The sequence below is a fragment of the Archocentrus centrarchus genome, chromosome 9 (assembly GCF_007364275.1).
Source record: "Archocentrus centrarchus isolate MPI-CPG fArcCen1 chromosome 9, fArcCen1, whole genome shotgun sequence".
Lineage (NCBI taxonomy): Eukaryota > Metazoa > Chordata > Actinopteri > Cichliformes > Cichlidae > Archocentrus > Archocentrus centrarchus.
Window position 1 is genome coordinate 14,055,312 of NC_044354.1, and position 19,906 is coordinate 14,075,217.

A 19,906-nucleotide genomic window follows, 5' to 3' on the forward strand; every position below is an offset into this window, starting at 1 on the left:
GCTGTCTCATCATGTTTTGGATACAACTGATCCAGTTTCTACACACACTGTTTTAGAGTAGTGTCATGCACTACCCCCTTACAAACTTTCAGACATGACTTGACACAGAAAGCCTCTTTTCTCTCAGAATAACAAAAGTGACTTCTGACACTTTCACTTAGTTCTGATGCCACATTTCTCACTATCACAATGCTACAAGCAACCAATGTTCTGCCTGGAAACTTGTGGAGGAGCTGTTTTTATAGCAGCTAACAAATAGCTCCAAGTTAAAGTACTTGACTAAGCTTTTGCTGAGCGGATCATATCCACCTGAACATGTCCCGAAGCATCAAACTCTCACATAAAAATACAACAAATATTCACTGTAGACTTTTTCAGACTCTACTGTGCTTTATAATATCACCAATAGCCATGTTCATCACTGACCTCCCACCTTAATGACAAAGATTAGTTAATATAAATGTATCAACCATCTATAAAACAGCCTTGAAATGTGCTTTGCAACAAGATATAAATAAAGATAAAAATGAGGGAGATCAGAACAGGAGACCGTGGTTAATAATAACATCTAAAACCTGTCCAAAATAGTCTCCAACACAACTACATATAAAAATAGAAATAATTTGTCAGCCACAGACTATAAACAGATAACTCATAGTCTATGCAAGACTAAACTACAAGATACAGAAACACACTAGCAACTGTGGTATAAAGCGAGCACACAAAGTAACAAGCGGCAGGGCAGTGATACTGATCGGGCTGTTGAACAAAGAGGTGCTGAAAGAAGGACAGCGAGTTCAAACAGAGCATGGCAGAAGAATGGCTGATGAATTATTCATCATAGGGCATCTTATTCCTGAGTGCAACACAGGACAGCACAAACACACAAAGCCCCATTCTAAACATTTGTGATCTAGCGCTCTATTAAAAAGGGTAGATACCCATGAAGAGGAGGTCTGACACGAAATCCAACTGGAGAGGGAAAAAAGAAAGAAAATAAAGAAAAAACAAACCTCCAGCCTAACAGAATTTTACACATTACATTATCATGACCTTCAAGTTAATCTTCTGGCAGCCCAATAGTTCCCAACTCTGTATGTATGCACAAAATGATGCAGGGATAGCTTGCCATTTCTCAGGTAAACTCTGCATTGTGGCATTATTAATCTCAAATTGAATGGCATTTCTTTTTCACAGAAAACTTTCATTGTTACATCTATAGTACTTAAGATTTTGCCAGTTTAGTAAAATAAAGTTCTTTAAGACTAGACTGTAGTACAGAGAAAACAAGATCATTTGATTTTAGTGGGTTCTTAAAAATCGTGATTGCCAACATGTTTAACAATTTTATGTGTCGTTTGTGTGTGTGTGTGGGTGTGGGTGGGGGGGTGGGGGTGGGGGGGGGGGTCTAAGGAAAAAAAACCCTTAGAGATGAAGTCTTAAATTGAATCTCAAATTTATGAGAAAACAATTTTTTTGGTTAAAGAAACACTTCAGTTAAATCTACCTCATCACACCACAGATGCTGCAGCTAAACACCAAATGCCACGTGCACCTATCACTTCATCCATATCAGTATGTTGTTTTCTTTAGAACACAGTCAGTTAACTGTCATGTCCAGATGTTGGCAGTGTACAAGTGTAAGAAACAAACTGCTCCCACACATCAATAGTTAGAACACTAAAACTGATATTGAGGGACGTCGTCTTAATCATAACAAAAACAACACATCATTTCAAACTAAAATATCTCAAGATATGTCAAACACACAACAGTAACCATCAAAGCAGGGCCGTGAGGCAGCACAGCAGAAAGGTTAGCAGGGCTACTGAGGCCAGGAGAAACAAAAGAGCCATGTGCTGTGAGACCGCTAATGACCGTCCCCACCTCCATCACCCCCTAAGGCACCCTTATCTTCCCTCTCCAGCTGCACACAGCACCCATCCACCATTCTGCCCAGTTTAAAGAGCCGCTCTAATCAAGAGGAAGACCGTCTCTGCTGCTCTTCTTTATTTACAACAAATAATAGCTCTGAAGTCTGTTTTATGTTTTAATCCAGTTACATTTACAGTGTGGGAAACAGTATAGCTGAATAACAGCGCAGATGCATTAATAATGAGTTATGACATATTGTTATATTTCCAGGTTGGTGTCTCAAAAGAAACAACATGAAGCCCACTGAATCAGGATAAATGAGTCAATGGCTAAAATATTGCCAACTTTAATGTGGAATTTGACAGATTGAGCCAAGTATTGTTTCTGTTTAATGATTTAAAAACCTTAAATAACCATGCCTGACAAGTCAGTTTAAACTTACTGCATGTGTGACAGAGTGCCATGTTAGAAAAGCAAATGTCAGGCTGTTGAAAAGTGTTGAAAATTCAAAAACAGTTGTCATATGTAACACCGTGCTTCTGATTTGTTCTCGACTTCAGTCATCTTGTTGATAGTTTACATTACTGCCACACTGTTAACCTCAAAAGTTGTGTCCAGTTAGGACTCATGGAAAATAAATACAGAAGCAGGACTGTTCAAGCGAAACAAAAACTACAATTCAGGGGAGATGAACACCGTGAAGGTTATACCTGCAGGTTGTTAAGAGGCTCCATCTTCATGACAGGTCCCACAGTATTGAGGGGAAGAGTCACTTCAATACTTTGGTTTGGGCTCAGAGGAGTTAGAACCTGCAGTGGACCAGCTGGAGCGAGACCAAAGCTTAAAAGAGATACAGTGGAGAAAAGGTGTCACAAAATGTGTGAATTTATAGAAATATGAGCATCCACTGGAGCATTTACAGTATCAAGTCACACACTGGTGGAAACCCAGCACTGCTTATTAGTTGGTCTTACCTATTTCTGTTAAACTGGATAGCAAAATCAGTCATGACACTCATAGCTTTATTGGTGAGGGTCATCTCCATCTGGATGACCCCAGCACGGCGGGCAAAGGTGCCTGATATTTCCAAGCCCTTGGCCTTCATAGCTGGAAGCCAAACCTTAAAAGAGAAAAGACCAGTTATTTTCTGATGGCTCTCTTCTGTTTTTATGTCTTGGCTTAGCTTTTATAAACTTACAGTTTTGGGGGGGTTGTAGGCTCCCATAGGCATACCAACCCCACCTCCGAGATCAAACAGGTCATCCAGCCCGCCACTGACAGGGGCATTGAAAGAGGCTGGCATTGCAGCTGGGGGAGCACCAAAACCACCCCCAATCTGTGGGTCACAAAGAAACATGCTCACATTCAATGTCACTTTGTATAGAGCAAGGAAAGCCAAACAAAACCTCTTTAAAATGACTTACAGCAGGACTTCCACCAAGGTCTCCGCCAAGCTGAGGAGAAGGAAAAAGCACGGAAATAATTGTAGTTATTTAGTGCAGCATTAAATAACTTTTGGAGAAGTTTAAAGAAGTGGATCAGGGGGCGTGAAGGTCTAACAAATGTCTTCTAGTGAATGATGACAGCTATGGGGTTTACACAATTAACAACAAGAAGGAGAGAAGTATAGAAAGACTCCTTTTATGTACTTCACTTTTTACCATCCATGAGTCCTGCCTAGTGGCTACTGAAATCCAAGAGGTTTGTGTTAAATTGATGCTCAATAAATGTGTCTACTGTGGTAGTGAAAAGATTGAGGACACAGTGAACAAAACTATCATCGCAACTTCACACAGTGACAAAGCTAATCTACTGTGCATGGAAAGAACATTTTTGACTGGAAACACAGGTGCGAGTCATTAAAATCTCACCTACAGGGAGTGAAAAACCTGATGGTGTAATACAAAGTGCAAACAGGCTCATATCACTGCTGGGGATACTAATCAGAGGGGACACAGTGGTACAAAAAGGGGACAAGAGAGGGGTTCTAGACTGGTGCTGGCCTTTAGTGGTCCAGCACGGCCCCCTGGACCAACCTCAGTGGGGCTGTAATCTGGGGGCGATGGGGACTGATGTGGGAGCTGAGGTGACTGAGGAGTGTCCGTCCGCAGGGGAATAGGCGGCTGATTGAAAGATGAGACACCACAGAGCCCAGAGGTAAGAGATGGACTCAAGGATTTAACATCATGCTTACTGCACATATCAGGACAATAAAGATGATAATGATGAATGAAGAGATTGAGGCACATTTAAAAAAAAACAAAACAAAACAAAAAAAACACCACAGTTAAACAGCAGTGGCTAGATTCTGTAATGGCCTGATATGGTATATAAATGTTATGCCCTCCCCCTCCATGGAGTTACCGGCTCAGACTCATCCCCCATCTGCAGGTGCAGCATTGAACAAAGAAAGGAAAAAATACAAGGGTCAAAAGAAAAAAGAAAAGGCATCAAAAGGTAGAATAAGGACAAAATACAAAGATACAATATAGCTGCAAGCAGTGATGAGGGGGAGGCCAAGCAGTCGCCACGGCAACTTGATTTCATCGTGTCATTTCCCCCCCCCCATTATTAATGTACCGCCCCAACAGAGGTCAGACAACTTTCGAATGGCATGGAGAGTCCATATATCAAATCTGGTGGCAATGTATCAAACACAGAATTCGACTGGCAGTAACAAAGTCTCAAAAACCAAATGTAAACTTTTGTGAGGTTTAGCCTGAATTTGTGCTAATTCTGGTTCAGATTAGAAAAAAAATAAATAAAAATGCAACCTATAAAATGTTTGAAACTTCATAAAATGCAGCATGTCAGCAGCTGCCATGCTGTCAGCATGCTTTAAAATTGTCTTGCATAAACCTCAACCAACTTCTCTCCCATTCGATATGCTAACATTTTTTTGGGCCACAGCGGCTTTATTGGCAGTGCAGAGGGACAGGAAACAGGGGAAAGATATAGGGGAAGACACGCAGGCAAATCGGCGACAGGCCGGGAGTCGAATCTGCACTGCCCGCAACGCAGTGTATGCATGTGGTCGCTGTGATCTGCTCCAGCACCGAGTTACCCGGGCACCCTCAATATGCTAAAATTCAATTCAATTGTTTACCATATGGTTCTAGGGGCTGCTAGAAGACAAAAAGCCAGAAGCAGTTTGGATGTATGCTGCACGGCTGCTTGGCCCCCAGTTACTCTAAATGTGTGTCCTTAACGTTAAAACTTCCGTGTGAAATCAACATAACCTGACAATTTCACTTAAATAGTGGTGTGTAGAAGATATACCAGGCTGTCAAGTCCTCCTCCAAGAAGGTCCATAGCACCCATCTGCATGCCACTAGAGGCCGCTGGTGGTGGTGGTCCAGTGGTGGTGGGAGGTGTCAGGTCGAGATTGAGAAGATCTCCCAGCAGGTCTCCCTGGGATGGGATGACAGCAGGGGGCGCATCGGAAACTCCAGCAGCAGAAGCTGTATCAGGGCTCTCACTCTCACCACTGGTAAAAGCAAAAGGGGGGGAGAAAAAAAATAAAACAGAAATTATATTAATTTAAGTTATACATTTTATATGACTACTTTGATTATGAAAATCCTAATGTGTCATTTAACTTGCGATAAAACTCAATCTAGTCCATATGAACAATGGCAAATGGATGTGATGAACTATATCTGAAAGGAGGAACAAACAAAGAAGAGCAGCTCCACAGCTTAGCACTACTGGCAACTTCTACTCAGCAGATTTGCTGGAAAACAAAACACAGTTAAGAGGGTCGTTCCACTCAAGTAAACTAACCCCTCTGCCTGCAGTGTTAAAATAACGGAAGTGTATGACTCACGATTCAGCGCTGCCAGGGAGTCTCTTGTGCTGAACACCACGGCTGCCCTCAACAAAGGCACTGGGAGGCTTGTGGTAGACAGAGGCCAGAGTGCCAATGTGGCAGATAAGTTCCTCCAGCAGTGTGGGCTCAATGAGATCTGTTTCTTCAGAGATCAGGGGCTTCTCAGCCAGAACCACCTCTTTGGCAGCCACAGGGTCCGTGGAGAGCAGACGCCAGTAGATGTAGCCTCGGTCTCTGAGATCTGGGTTATCAGAGTCCTGCAAAAAGGGATGAGTCATAAGGATTACCCTTTATGCTGTATGTTTAATAAATACTTAATGTTCAACTCTTTCCATCTTGGCCCAGTAGTGATACAAAGATATCAAAAACAGAGTTAGCCTTAGGGTAGTGCTAGGATTTGGATTATGTATGAGGCAATCTGACACTGTACATTTTTCTCAGCATGGAAAAGCATGGAGTTCCCAGGTTTTTTGACAAAATCAAGTAAGCTTAAAAGTAACTTCAGTCAATGAATAATATATTCTATAAGCTCTAAGGTTCTTTGAAGTTGTGAAGCACATTGTCTACATTGCTGCTTTCTGCTTGCCTTGTACAAAAAAAATAAAAAATAAAAAATAAATGTTTGTGTGCATAAACATTAGGGGTAAAATTACCATTTTGCATATTTGGCAACACTATACACAAATCCTGGGGAAAAAAAATGCATATCTGTGAGAAGCTTATACTATTCTGGATTTTGTAACTGTGTCAGAAATAGGAGGCCCTTTTTGACAAGGGGTAAACTACACAATTAAAAGAATAAAGAGATGAGCAGCAAAGTCAGAATAGTAGACAGCACAGGAAGCACTGCCAAATATCTGTTGACAGACTATGAGAAGGAAAAATTAAACTGTATGAGCTGGACTGCTTGTGTTTTGTTGCCCCCCCCCCCCTCCCCCTCTCACCTGTGTGGCTAGGCTTAGCACTTGCTGCACTAGCTCCTGGGTCTCTGTCGGCTTTTTCAGGAACAACTTGACAATTGCAGTCAGTAGCTGCAACTGCACCTAGAAGTCACAGGGAACACAAAATGTGTTACAAATGCTCATATATGACTTTGCACTTTGAGCAAAAAATAACTTTGTCTTAAACTAGAATGCAGTGTTAGGCTGCATCTGTACTGATCCATAATGAACACATAGTAAGTAATCAAGATTTTAATATGACACACCCAGCTAGCAGTAAATAGTCTAAGCCATTTTCACACATGCACAGCAGCCCCAAACCTTTCTGTCACAGCACAGCAGTATGCAAATTGTTTAATATCTGATCAGTTGGCTCTGACAAAATGTGCCAAGTATTAGGTGTGTGTAGTGTTTGGAGAATACACAATGAGTAAGTGTGCTTCATGTGTCCTGCTTCCTTCATCAGTCAATAGAAACAGAATACATTTTCCAAGGCAATAATGTGGGAATCAATCAATTACTTAGAGAAAGTCTAACCAAGCAAAGCTTGGTGTAATTCCACAGTGAGCCGTGGTAGAAAGCTCTTCAGAGTAAAGGCTGGCTTTTCAACAAATACGCCCCTGAGCCACACATGAACAGTGACAGATATTGTAAAGCCTTCCCATTAATCCTGGTTAGTACAGTGAAGTGTGATATTTTACTCCTGTCTCTATATTTCTTATTTTAATCATTGTGTAAGCTCAATGAAAACAGTACTTCTGAATGTGTGTATGCTTTTGTCATTTCCTTTTCAGTGCTTTGCAGCAGCTAACCAATGGCTTTAATGATTTCCTGCTTGAAAAGGTGTACTCGTTACTGCCTGCATGGATGTCAAATTGTTGCTGCAGCTTCCATTAAATATTGACTTTTTCAAATATCAACCTCCCCACACCCTCCAAAATACACCTGAGTGCTTTCATCATGGAAACCCTCCAAAAAGCTCTCCAGCAGCTCATCAGCGTTGTCGATGCGCTCAGCGTACTCTCCCACAATCCAGATCATGGCAGCACGTGCCTCCGGCTCATCCAGAGAATCCAGATTTTCACACAGAGTGGCAATCACGCTCTCATACCTGTAAACAGTGACACAAAGCATTAGATGCATTCAAATGTCACAAATGCATTAGCAGAGATGCTGAAATACAACAATGGCATAATGTATATTGCTGTAATTTTCTTAAAACTACATTCATCTGTTTTTAGCCAAAATGGACGGAAATAACTAAGAAATAAAAGCTGATGAAACAACCACCACATGTCTGGCTTGTAATACATGGTTGCAAATAACTGTCTACTTTTAATTCCAGCAGACATAGACCATAATTAACATTGCTTTGGAGTCATTTTTTTCTGGCAGCCTGACAAATGTGAATTCATTATTTATTTACTCTCATTTTAGCTCTGGTTTGGTCTTTGGGTTTTTTGCAGGCAAGAGGCCAAACTATGTTTTCTGCAGTGATTGGTGAATTTCTGACCTGCATAAAATGCTTTATAAATTTATTCTATTTACATATTGCTTTCATTGCAAGACATGGTACAGCAGAATTGTATAATTAATAGAAAATGCAACAGTTTGCCTGGGCAGTGACTCATGTTGCTCAAGGCATGAGCCATGCTGATCTGGAACCATGGCAAAGCTACTCCCTTGGAGGCTCACGAATCTGTGATGATGTTCTACGGCTGTGTAGGAGAGGTTTCTATCTTGCATATGAATCCACTCTGCTGTATCCACAGAGGTCATGCTCCAGACAAACCAACCTGCCCTTTGTACCAGGTGCAAACAAACGCTGTCTTTTTGAGTAAAGGGCTCTCATTCTGCTGGAGTTGCTGGGCAGGGTAAGGGTGCTTCATCCAGTGTCTCCTTGGTGTTCTGCTACTGAAGTTCTGTGCAAACCACAGTCTATCCATAACAAATATCATCTTCAAACATAAGGATGACCTTAAGTGCACATGGCACCAGGACACCCTAAGTTGCAGGTCCATGATAGATTTTCTAATTGTATGAATCAGCTTCAACTGATCACCATCTGCTGGTCACTTGGTGGGGGAAGTGACCAGCAGGTGCACCTAAATGTATAGTGAGAGCATGCTGGGTACACCTGGCAGAGGCCCCAGTCTGTGAGATCTTCAACTCCCAGAACTCTGACAGCATTCTGACATTTAAGTCCGAATGGACCATATCCAGCACCATTGCTAAGGCTGCTGCACAGAGCTGCAACTGCAAGGTGGTTGGTGCCTGTCGTGGTGGTAGTCCTCAAAAGAGATGGACACTTGAGGTGAAGGGAGTCATCAAGCTGAAGGAGGAGTCCTATTGGGTTTGGTTAGTCTGTGGGACTTCAGCAGCAGCTGATAGGTAATGGCAGGCCAAGTGGAACACAGCACAGATGGTGGCTAAAGCAAAATCTTGGGCATGGGAGGAGGTCCGTGAGGCCGTGAAAAAAAAAAAAAGACTTTCTGACTGCCTCGAAGTGATTCTGGCAAACTGTAAGCTGATCCAGGAGGGGAAAGCAGTGCTCTACTGACACAGTATATAGTGCAGGGGGGGGGCGCTGAGGATACAGTCGGGCAGTGGAAGGAATACTTCAAGGAGATCCTTAATCTCAATGACATGTCTTCTGTAGAGGCAACAGAGTCTGGGGATAAGTGGAATGGCTCACCCATCACTGAGGGTGAGGTCACTGAGGTAGTTAAACTCCTTGGTGGCAGGGCTCCTGGGGTGGATGTCATTCGACCTGAGTTGCTGAAGGTGCTGCATGTAGGGCTGTCTTGGTGACACACCTCTGCAACATTGTGTGGAGATCTGGGCAGTGCCACTGGATTGGTGGTTCCCATCTTCAATTTGGGAGAGCGGAGGGTGGGTCACACTCCTCAGCCTACCTGGGAATGTCTATGCCAGGGTGCTGAAAGAAGAGTTCATCCTTTAGTCAAACTTCAAATTCAGGAGGAACAATGCGGTTTTCAACTTGGTCATGGAACGCTGGATCAACTCTTGATCCTCAAGGATATTAGAGTGCGCCTGGGAGTTTGCAAATCCAGTCTACATTTGTTTTGTGGACTTGGAGAAAGCGCATTGCCGGCAATAAGTGGGACTCATTTCCAGGGTTGCCCTTTGTCACAGATTCTGTTCATATTTTTTATGGAAAGAACTTCTAGGCATAGCCAAGTGGCAGAAGACTTCCTCCTTGTTGACCTCAGAATCTCATCTCTGCTTTTCACAGATGATGTGGTTCTGTTGACTTCATCAGGTGGCGGCCTACAGCTTGCACTGAGGCGGTTCACAGCCGATTGTGAAGCGGCAGGCAAGAGAATTAGCACCTCCAAATCTGAGGCCCTGGTTCTTAGCCGGAAAAGGGTGGAGTGCTCATGGGGTCTTGTTCACAAGTGAGGGAAGAAGGGAACGGGAGATTGACAGATGGATTGGAGCCTCGGCTGCAGTGATGTGGATGCTGTACTGGCCAATTGTGGGCACCTCCTTGGTGAGGTGTTCTGGGCATATCCTACCAGAAGGAGGCCCTGGGTCAGACCCAGGGCACGCTGGAGAGATTATTTCTCTCGGCTGGCCTGGGAATGCCCGTGTTCCCCCAAATTAGCTGGAGATGGTGGCTAGGGAGTGGGAGGTCCGGGGTTTTCTGTTTGGACTGCTAACCCTCACAGACGGATGGATGGACAAACAAACGCATATAGGTTATAAAATAAAGCATATACTCAGCTACTCTCAGCCACTCTCTAAACTTAAGACTGAATGTAGATAAAAAGAGTTAACAAAATGTGAAAAACAGTAATGTCCAAGAAACAACCTACTTGTTAGGGTATTTTCGGAAGATGTCCTTGATGACCACAATGGCCTCTTGCACCACATAGTTAACCTTAGTCTGGATGAGGTCTAGGAGGGTGCTGACACAGCGCTCGGCTGATTGCTAACAAACAGAGAGGAAAAGCTTACTGCCTTGACTAAGTTCAGTGAGTGTTCCTATACAAAAAAAAAAAAAAAAAAAAATTATACATGTGGATAAGATTCTCTTTAACAATATCTTGATCATTGATACATCAATCCCTACATGCATATTACACCCTGACAGTCCCACTCTAATCATTCTGCATGTTGTATCTCGTCCAGTGTATCTAAACAGTAAGCTTTCAAATAAATGTTTTATTTTGGGAGAGAAAAGTAAGAGGGTGGTCACTGTGTCGATGGGTGCACATTAGCACAAGCCATGCTATACAACACAGTTCAGGCCGAGTCTGCTCAAAGTTGTCCCTCGGACACCTTAGGCCATTTTCACACAACTCTGCATAGACAGTTGGACACCAGGAGACAAATTCATGGTGCGCAACCCCGTGAATGCTAATATGCTGGCATGCTGCTGGTTATACTCTTGACTTGATGCGCTGCCTTCAGGCTTTGAAACACTGTGGGATCTTTTACTGAAAACTGCTCTTTGGTCTCTGGGTCATAGCCAGCTGCCCAGCTCTCATCACCAGTGATGATCCTTGACATGAAGGTTGAGTCAGTTTGACACAGAATTTGATGTTTGCTCTCTGTGCAAAGTGCTAACAGAACAGAGTTGACAGCCATGGAATAAGCAGCAGAGTATAAAGGGTTAGAATAGAGGAAAGAGAGGCACAGAGCACAGAATGAGATCCATGGTGAAACTGCAACATTCAGGTAGTTAGAATAAGATTATCAAAGTGATCCAAACAGCATGATGCAGCAGGAACAGTTTAACAGTTTTTAAATCTAGTGCATTTAGGTTTTTTTTTTTTGTTTTTCTTTTTTGTTTTGTTTTGGTTTTTTTTTTTTTTTAAAGACAGTCATGGAACATTCCTAATACACAATGGCAGACAATATTTGTCTAGTACACAGAAATTTATTTATTGGTTTTATTTAGGATCATTTTCACTTCCAAATGAGACCAGGCTTTAAATGTCAAAAGCAAAAAGTTCTATTGAAATTGTAAGAGAAAATATCCTGTGCCGTATACTCGTGCTTGCCCAAAATGGAAATATTAATAAGCTGTAGTTTGATTAGTTTAAGAAACTAACAAAAATCAATGTCATGATGACAGCACCACCTTGTGTTTGAAACTCTGTCTTACTGGTGGCAACTGGTTTAACCATTTATAGTGCTCTGATCTGATTGACTTCAATTACCAGCAAAACAAGCATAATGTTAGGATTACTGTTAAACTATATAGATGACACAAATGAAGCAGCTGATGACAGTATTACATCACCTTCTCTTACCTCAACTTTGATGGCACAGCGGCCAATGGCTCTGACGGCTTTACGCACAAAGTCCACATCCACCTCAGTGGCATACTCCTTTAACTCTGCCAGTACCTACAGCAGGATAAATGTGTGTGTCATTCCCAGGATACTGTTAACTAGACTTCTGCTTAGGAGCATTAAGCTAACGTTGCATTATAAATGTAGGTTTCTTACCTGGGCAATATTGGCTTGAGATGCTAGGCGAATCATAATGTCCAGCTTCTCCAGTTTGACGTAAATGGGGTCGTTGTACTTTACAAAGAAAACCTTCATTTCGTGTTTCAGGATCTCTGGGCTAAAATGACACATTTAATATTTCTGGTTTACAAAATGAAAAGGAGTCCACCTGAAATATCTTCATTAAATTTAGAAATTTAAAGCATGGCAAAGAGACCCTCTTCACAGACTTACCGTCTTTGGACAATGAGGTTGATGTTTCTCAGTGCCACATATTGCAACTCAGGCTCAGCAGAGAGGAGAGTAACCAGTGGAGGGGCGAGCTTCTTCAGTAAAGTGCCATAATAGTCCAAGTCTTTGGGCAGCATCTCCATGAACTTCATTAAAACTTTAACTGCTGACAACACCACTGCAGAGTTGGCATGGGAGAGCCGTGGGGTCACACGTTCACAGATGCTAGCAGGTGTTATTAATGTTGGAAGAGGAAGGGCAGAAAATTAACTCCAGTCCATGGTGAACAGAACAGGCCAAAAGACAAGCACAAGGAGTAAGCCTCCTTCTTACCTTTGGGACTCCCGGTCATCACGAGGTGTGTAATTTGCCAGACAGTCAAGGATGAATATCTGTCCCCACTCTGTACACTCATTAAGAGCTGTCAGCAACTTGTTTATGGTCTGAGGGTTCAGGTCCATTAGATTACTGTTGGGATGAGACTCTGCAATCTCAGATAGCGCTGCCACTGCATTTGCTACAACCTACAGATGAAGATGGGGCACAGATAAATGCAAACAAAGAAAACCATACCCAACAGCTATGCCAACATACAAAAGAGAGATCACAGGCATCATGTTCAACATCTGTGTGACAACAGTGGGTTTATCAGTAAACAGAATTATGGCTTGTAGGTGTTCTGTCACTCATGGTAAGAAACATGGCTGGCTGAACAACCAGGTGATAAAGCTGCCTGAACAAGTCCTACCATAGGGTTGGAGTCAGAGATGAGATCTTTAAGTGTATCCAGAAAGCCTTGATCCTCCACCAACTGGGCATTGATATCATGGAGCTTTGCTACACAAACAGCAGCTGTCTTCCTCACGTACGGGTCTTCATCCTTCAGACATTTTCTCAAAGGCTCACAGAGGTACTCCGTGATCTTGTCCACACGAATGCAGCCCATGGTACGAACAGCAAGGGCCCGGATGAGAGGGTTGGGGTCTTCACAGTCCTAGGTGGATGGTTCAATGAGGTCAGAAGTTGTCACAAATTTTTATCAATTTCTAAAGCATGCTACATTATATCAGAAACACTTTAATTTGTTCTAAATTTTGTTTGTATCAGCATCCCACAACATGTAAAATAAGGGGGGGTTTGGTACAAAAACAAATTGTGGAAGAACTCAAAGACACCAAAACAGCTCTGACAGACTATAAATTGATAATTTCTTATAGGTTCTACATATTTATGACAGACTGAACCTTACCTTTACAAAGGTGTTAACAGCCATGATAGCCATGTCTGGCTGGCTTTTGGCATAGTTCATCAGGTAAAGGTAGACCAGCTTCTTCAGTTCCAGGTTGTCTGTCTGCATACAGTTCACAACATCTGGGAAGAGAGCACTGAAGGAGAGAGAAGCTGTCATGTGACTACCGACTCAAAGTGACAGCTGATGTACGCAATTCCACTGTGGACAATTCTGACATGATTTCCATTGATATTTTCCCTACTGGCCCACCTGACATCCTTGCCCACTGTCATGGACGCAATGACCTTCTTTACAGCCTCCTTCTTCTTCTCTTTCTTATCACTATTTAGCTCTGCCTTGAGCTCAAAGATCTCCCCTGTACACACAAGAGACATGATTAAACATAAGCTTAATGACTGGCCAACTGCAGTCCTATTTGGGTCAGTGACAGTGCTCACATTAATCAATTCAACCTGTGACAAACTGGCTTAAACTGACCTTCACTTTACTCCACTACATTTATTTTAACCTCCTGAGACCCTGCGTCCACATATGGGGACATTACATTTTGGCTTTGCTGCACCTTATACTTCATTGTGCTCAATAGTATTTTATACTTTGTTAAGTCATGCTGTTTTTGTTGTGTTATGCTATAAAATAATCCCAGTGTCCACATCTGAGGACATCTTTTTTTTCCCCTCACAAACGTATATAACAACCATGTAACAAAATACAACTTCCTGTTCAAAGAGGAAGCTTAGTATATACACATTTCAGGTCCATCCAATCACAAATATCTAGGAGAAATTTAAAATGCATCGCAAACAGGAGTTCGGGTCTCAGGAGGTTAAAGCTTGAAACATATTTTGTTCTGATACATGTAGATGCATTATAGAAAATATAAATCTACTGATAACTAGGCGGCAGTATTTAGCAGCACTAGCAGTAATTAAACTGTCTTTTCTTTTTTTTTTTTTTTTTTGAACCAGTAAATTTGATGGACTGGCCTTGGGGTATACTGAACCCTGAGAGAGAGAGAAAAAAAAAAAAAAATTGTGTAATCCAACTGGCACACAAAGAAAAGGAAAGTGCTGTGGATCAGTGCCAACATTAAAATGCGCAAACTAGACAGTGGATACACTGGCTGACATTTTACAGTGATCTGTCAGAAACCTTCATAAAATATAGAATGAGTGGGTAAGTACAACTGACTGTCAGCTGAAAGCATAATGATCATGGTGCAAGCACAATGAAGCCAGTACTACAGTAACACCTACACCTTTCATTTAAGTACTTCTGGGCGACATGCCAATTATTTCCTTGAATGACTTAAAACTAGGATTTGTCTAAAATTTGATGTTTTTACTGGACAGTGAATTAGTACATCACTAAACGTTAGAGGCGCTAATGTAGCTTCTGTGAATCTTTTTAGTAGGTTAGAGATGGAAAATTCAGTTGCCAATTTATTATTAGGTACAGCTAGCTAAAACAAATTAAAATTCATACAATTGTCCTATAATCAGTGTTGTACTGTAATCACATTTGGTAACTAAACTCAGCACCCACATTATAGTTCAAATAATATTACTTGCATTACAAAGGTTCTTCAATTATCTGTCCAATGGGCAGACAAAGAAAAAGAAGGTATCAAATGTACCTTGTTCATCCTGCCCATTTGTGCTACAATCAGCTGACTTCAGCTGTGTGTGTAGGGAGGAGGAAAATAGTGGAGCGGTCTACAACGTGGTCGAGACATGAACATTACTTTTTTTTTTTTATTGCACCAAAGGACAAGAACATGAGTGCAAACTACATCGAGGACTTTGTGCTAGCACAAAGCTAATAAGGAAGGAATGATGTTAAAGCAGAGAAATATAGCCACACAACAATGTCTTTACTCATTTGTGCTGAATTGTACAAAAATTAGAGAATCAACTTTAATTTAGGTCTGAGTGCAGTCTAACTCAGCTGCCTAATTAGAGTATGAAACTATATGCAGCAAGGAGACTGCCAATTTGGGGCTTAGATTTGACTCTACCGGCTTAAGAGTTTCCCAGCCAAATTAATCCTCAAAATTTCCTTCAACATGTGAGCTACACACCACAACATCAGGCAGATCCACACTAAACCAAAAAGCAGTAGGAAACTTGCTCTTATCTCTCATGTAATCCTTAAAAACCAAGGAGTCTGGTGCACTATAATTTGTAAGCATCTGTTTATATTTCCTAAGCCCTGCATGTGAGAACAAAGAGGACTTCTAGGCTTTCCCAGAGCAACACTGTGTAAGGGGGAGCTGCTGAAATACAAGTAGGCCCAGCAGTTATCTGGCTGAGAGTTAATTCTCATGATGGCTTATCTGATATACAAAAGCCAGAGCTGTTGTTCTGAGAAACAATGTTGATACAAAGCAATAAGATGACATCTTTGGATAATTCCCCTCCTACCCCCCCACCCCCCAAACTCTACTTTATAGTCAGGTAACAACCGTAGCTCTGCGAAAATATACATGCTCTTGAAATGATCTCCTAAAATAAGTAAGTGTGCTTGGCTTCATAGACTTCCTGTTAATGAAAACATAAATCCTTTTACTGGGAATATACACACTTCAGTTTTATTAAAGAGAAAAAAAAAAAATTACTTTAACCTGGAAAAAGGTCAGGTCCCCTTTGTAGAAATAATTATTCAGCAGAATAATTATTCTGAGCTCACAATGACATAAAATCTACAAAGCACTAGCATAAAAACAAAGTGTGGGGTCCAGCAACACGATTACAATCATAACCTCTCATTAAAGAGTTTACCGTGTTAAGTTTTGTAAATCATGCATTAACAAACAAAATTTTACACCTTTCTTGGTAGTGGTGAAGTACTTGGAGTCTGTCATCTTGGACCCAAATTGTCGATTCTCCTGCAAACAAATGAGAGGATGAGAAAGATGACAGTGAAATCTTTTCCTGACTGGAAACTTGGAGCATCATGAGAACAACAGGAAATACTAGAAATGCAAGCACAGGGAAATAAAAGGAATTCCTGTCTTCTTCAGAATAAACTGTAGGGATCCATCGGAAACCAAAACAATGGATTTTGTTAAGAAACCAGACACTAGGATCTCCTCTAAAAAAATAAATAACTAAAATCTTTCTGGTCAGCATGTATGGGGCCAACAATAACTCATTTCAGCCAACTTTGAATGTTTTCTTTTGTGTTATCTCCATTTCCTCTTCCCATTGCCCGATAAGCCCACAAGGCACTTATTTTTATTTTTTTTTTTAATTAATTAGAGAACAGTTTAATGTATAAAACTGCCTGCATGTCATCTCTCTAACTTTGTCTCCAAACTGCTGGACATGAGCTGTCCCTCATTTCTAATCCAATACATTCTGGTCACTCCAAGTGAAAACCTTAACATCTTCAGCTCGGCCCTCTGTCTTTTTGTCAGTGCCACTGTCTCCAAACCATTCATCATAGCAAGTCTCACTACCGTCTTGTAAACTTTCCCTTTCACTCTCGCTGCTCTCCTTCTGTCACAAATGGCCCTTGACACTCATCTCCACCCACTCCACCATCTTCTTCACCCCTCTTGCCAGTGGTGGACAGTAACGAAGTACAAATACTTCGTTACTGTACTTAAGTAGATTTTTCAGGTATCTGTACTTTACTTGAGTATTTATTTTTCTGACAACTTTTTACTTTTACTCACTACATTTTTACACAAGTATCTGTACTTTCTACTTCTTACATTTTCAAAACAAGCTCGTTACTTGAGGTTTAATGCGTCTGAGAAACGTTTGCATTTCCGGTCAATGCGGGAGCCGGCTTCTGATTGTGAGCGGGTTTTTTTCTTGGAAGTCGCAACAACAGGGTGGGGGAGAGGGAACAGACACCCCACACGGTACAGGGAGAGGCTCCTGCAGCGCTCGCTCGGAGACCGGAAAGAGCTAGAGGAAGTTGCGCTTTACATAGAGGCTGCACGCCGGAATGGTGAGGAAAACGAGTGACAGAAAACGTAAAGGACAAAAAAAAGTGTCTGCAGTTTGTCACACAGTGTGTCTGCTAGCTAAAAGAACAGCTGCTGTATTTTAAGGGAGAGCAAAAAATGAGCGATAACTTCACTCAGATGGAGAAAGATGTAAGAAAGAGGTAGAAACGTCCTCCAAGGAGCTACTTTTACTTTCTTACTTTGAGTAGATTTCAGAGCCTGTACTTTTTTACTTTTACTTGAGTACAGAAGTTGAACCAGTACTTCAACTGTTACCAGAGTAGTTTTCTACTTCAGTACAGAATGTCAGTACTTTGGCCACCACTGCCTCTTGCACACTATCAGTGGCTGACCCCAGGTTTTAAATACCTGGGGTCCACCCCATCCACCTTCACTTATCTACTACCAGTAGTATATATGTTTAAGATATATATGTCTTGTTTATATTATGCATAGTATGACATTAAAATGACATTTTCTTGCCTTTGGTTCTTTTGAATCTTACGGATATTAACATAAGTTAGTGTGAATATTTACTGTTGCGGTGTTACAGCTGTGTGGAAATACTGCTGCAGTGCATGAACAAACCCATAAATATTTCATTAATCCCACTGAAATTCAGTTCAGTCAAATGGTAGTACAAAGAGAGGAATTTCCTCCACCTATATTCCCACAGCGTTTCAGTGATAATATCAACACTGAAAAATTATCCAGGATATAACAAAGCAGCTACTGATTGTTTTGTTCTTTCAGCTAATGTTTCTTTTTAAGGGCACTTAGTGCTGGCAAAATGATTCTGCGGTGATGTTAACAGCTCTCCAACATACGTCTACATGACTGAATCCTGTCAGACAAATCTTAACTTGCTATTAGTGGGACTGAAATACACACTAACTAGAGCACCAGGTATCAGGTTATCAGGTACCAGTCAACATCCGACAGGTCCCCAACTAGCCACAAGTTAACCAGAAACGGTGTCGACGTAGTTAGCAAGACGCTAGCAGATTACGACCCAATTGTACGATAAATCACGCAGCTACCGCGCTAAACTGACACTGAACCACTTGTGTACTCTTAAATAACTTCTAAACTCACAATACAAACATTTGACATAAGCTGTCGTTAACTTATAGCGCCACCTAAGACACAAAGTAGAGGCTAGCTGGCTAGCATTAGGCTACAACGGCGACAGCATAGCTGGCTCGAGTGTGTGCAAAAGGAACCACACTAAGATGTGTAGTTAACCTAAAGTCAGCTACATTGCTGCCGATAGTTGTGCATTTAACAGTGCTTTTCAATCTACTACTCACGCATAACTGATTTGCCCATTCCTGCATGTTTGCAGCTGTTAGAGTAGATGAATGAAGCTAATGCTAAAGGATAGCAGCCTGTCAGTGTCAGCTAGCGCCTGGCCACTTCTCTGGCTAGCAAAGCTGAGACATGACCTTCTAAGTAGGGGCTTAAGGAAGCCTTTGCCGGGATAGTTAAGCTCTTAATCTATCGGCCTAATTCAGACCTTACTCAACGAATTAGCGTACCTTCTGGCGTTGAAATTACACTCGCCACACAGTGAATTCAGCGAGCACAAACATCTTACCGTGACAGGCGTAGCAGTTACTGTGATGGCCTTCGTCCCCTCCTACTTGATTTACTTCCGTCTTTTAACAAAATAACGACAGGCAGGCAGCGTCAGCTTTCATCCATACAGGGCTGTTCATAATGAGGTGAACTCTATCAGTGCCACACTCTTTCCTTTTCAGCTCCAAGCCAAAGCGGGCTACTTAACATCCACATAAAGAGTAGGTTATTAAATATTAAATGTAACTGTAAATAAATAATTCGGAAAGTTACCGTAAGAACAAAGTAGCCTCATTATGTAAACACGGTGATACTCAGCCGTCGGTTTATTTGGTAGCTGATACAGTCTAATACAATGACTGTATAAAATGCACATATATTTATACACAATCTTTGGCCTAAACCCTGCAAACTGTTAATAGTGTACAAGTGTCTTGTGTATCAGTTTATATAGGGTTGAAACTCCAGGCGTTAATGGCACAGCTATTCATTTAAATGAGGATTACCAAATATTAATTTCTATTAAAAAAAAAGATAGCATATGGGTCGCAGGGTGGTTAGCACATAAGACTATGTAGGGTTTTGCTTAATTATTTTACCAAAATACATTACCAATACCAATATACAATAAATAGTAATAAAAAAAATTGCAATCTTTTGAACACATTGTGAAGAGAAACAACTGCAGAATTTTATCTTTGTGTGTACTCCAGAAAATAAAATATCAGTTTTGTTGAAATTTTGAACTTCAGCAAGCAA

The 19,906-nt window shown here is 41.4% G+C and overlaps 1 protein-coding gene across 7 annotated transcripts in view; it reads right to left on the reverse strand.

The window, feature by feature from the left end:
* ap1b1 (adaptor related protein complex 1 subunit beta 1) overlaps positions 1-19,245 on the reverse strand; it is a 30,884-nt gene extending 11,639 nt beyond the window's left edge. Inside the window, exons 1-21 of one of the 7 annotated variants that reach the window (XR_004020365.1) lie at positions 18,880-19,009; positions 16,438-16,498; positions 13,861-13,966; positions 13,609-13,744; positions 13,108-13,353; positions 12,693-12,883; positions 12,363-12,584; positions 12,126-12,246; positions 11,928-12,023; positions 10,485-10,600; positions 7,591-7,756; positions 6,649-6,747; positions 5,702-5,961; positions 5,155-5,362; positions 4,240-4,260; positions 3,912-3,998; positions 3,300-3,329; positions 3,074-3,211; positions 2,850-2,995; positions 2,586-2,715; positions 942-972 (exon numbers count right to left, since the gene is read on the reverse strand). Coding sequence is in view for 6 of the 7 variants with exons in the window: in XM_030737086.1 (XP_030592946.1) it covers positions 2,586-2,715; positions 2,850-2,995; positions 3,074-3,211; positions 3,300-3,329; positions 3,912-3,998; positions 4,240-4,260; positions 5,155-5,362; positions 5,702-5,961; positions 6,649-6,747; positions 7,591-7,756; positions 10,485-10,600; positions 11,928-12,023; positions 12,126-12,246; positions 12,363-12,584; positions 12,693-12,883; positions 13,108-13,353; positions 13,609-13,744; positions 13,861-13,966; positions 16,438-16,498; positions 18,880-18,906 (2,607 nt within the window). In the remaining variant the exon portion in view is untranslated. Of the gene's footprint in view, positions 1-941; positions 973-2,585; positions 2,716-2,849; positions 2,996-3,073; positions 3,212-3,299; positions 3,330-3,911; positions 3,999-4,239; positions 4,261-5,154; positions 5,363-5,701; positions 5,962-6,648; positions 6,748-7,590; positions 7,757-10,484; positions 10,601-11,927; positions 12,024-12,125; positions 12,247-12,362; positions 12,585-12,692; positions 12,884-13,107; positions 13,354-13,608; positions 13,745-13,860; positions 13,967-16,437; positions 16,499-18,879; positions 19,010-19,107 lie in introns of those variants that run through there. The other 6 variants (XM_030737088.1, XM_030737089.1, XM_030737086.1 and 3 more) reach the window with 6 other exon arrangements.
* Positions 19,246-19,906: the final 661 nt, after the last annotated feature.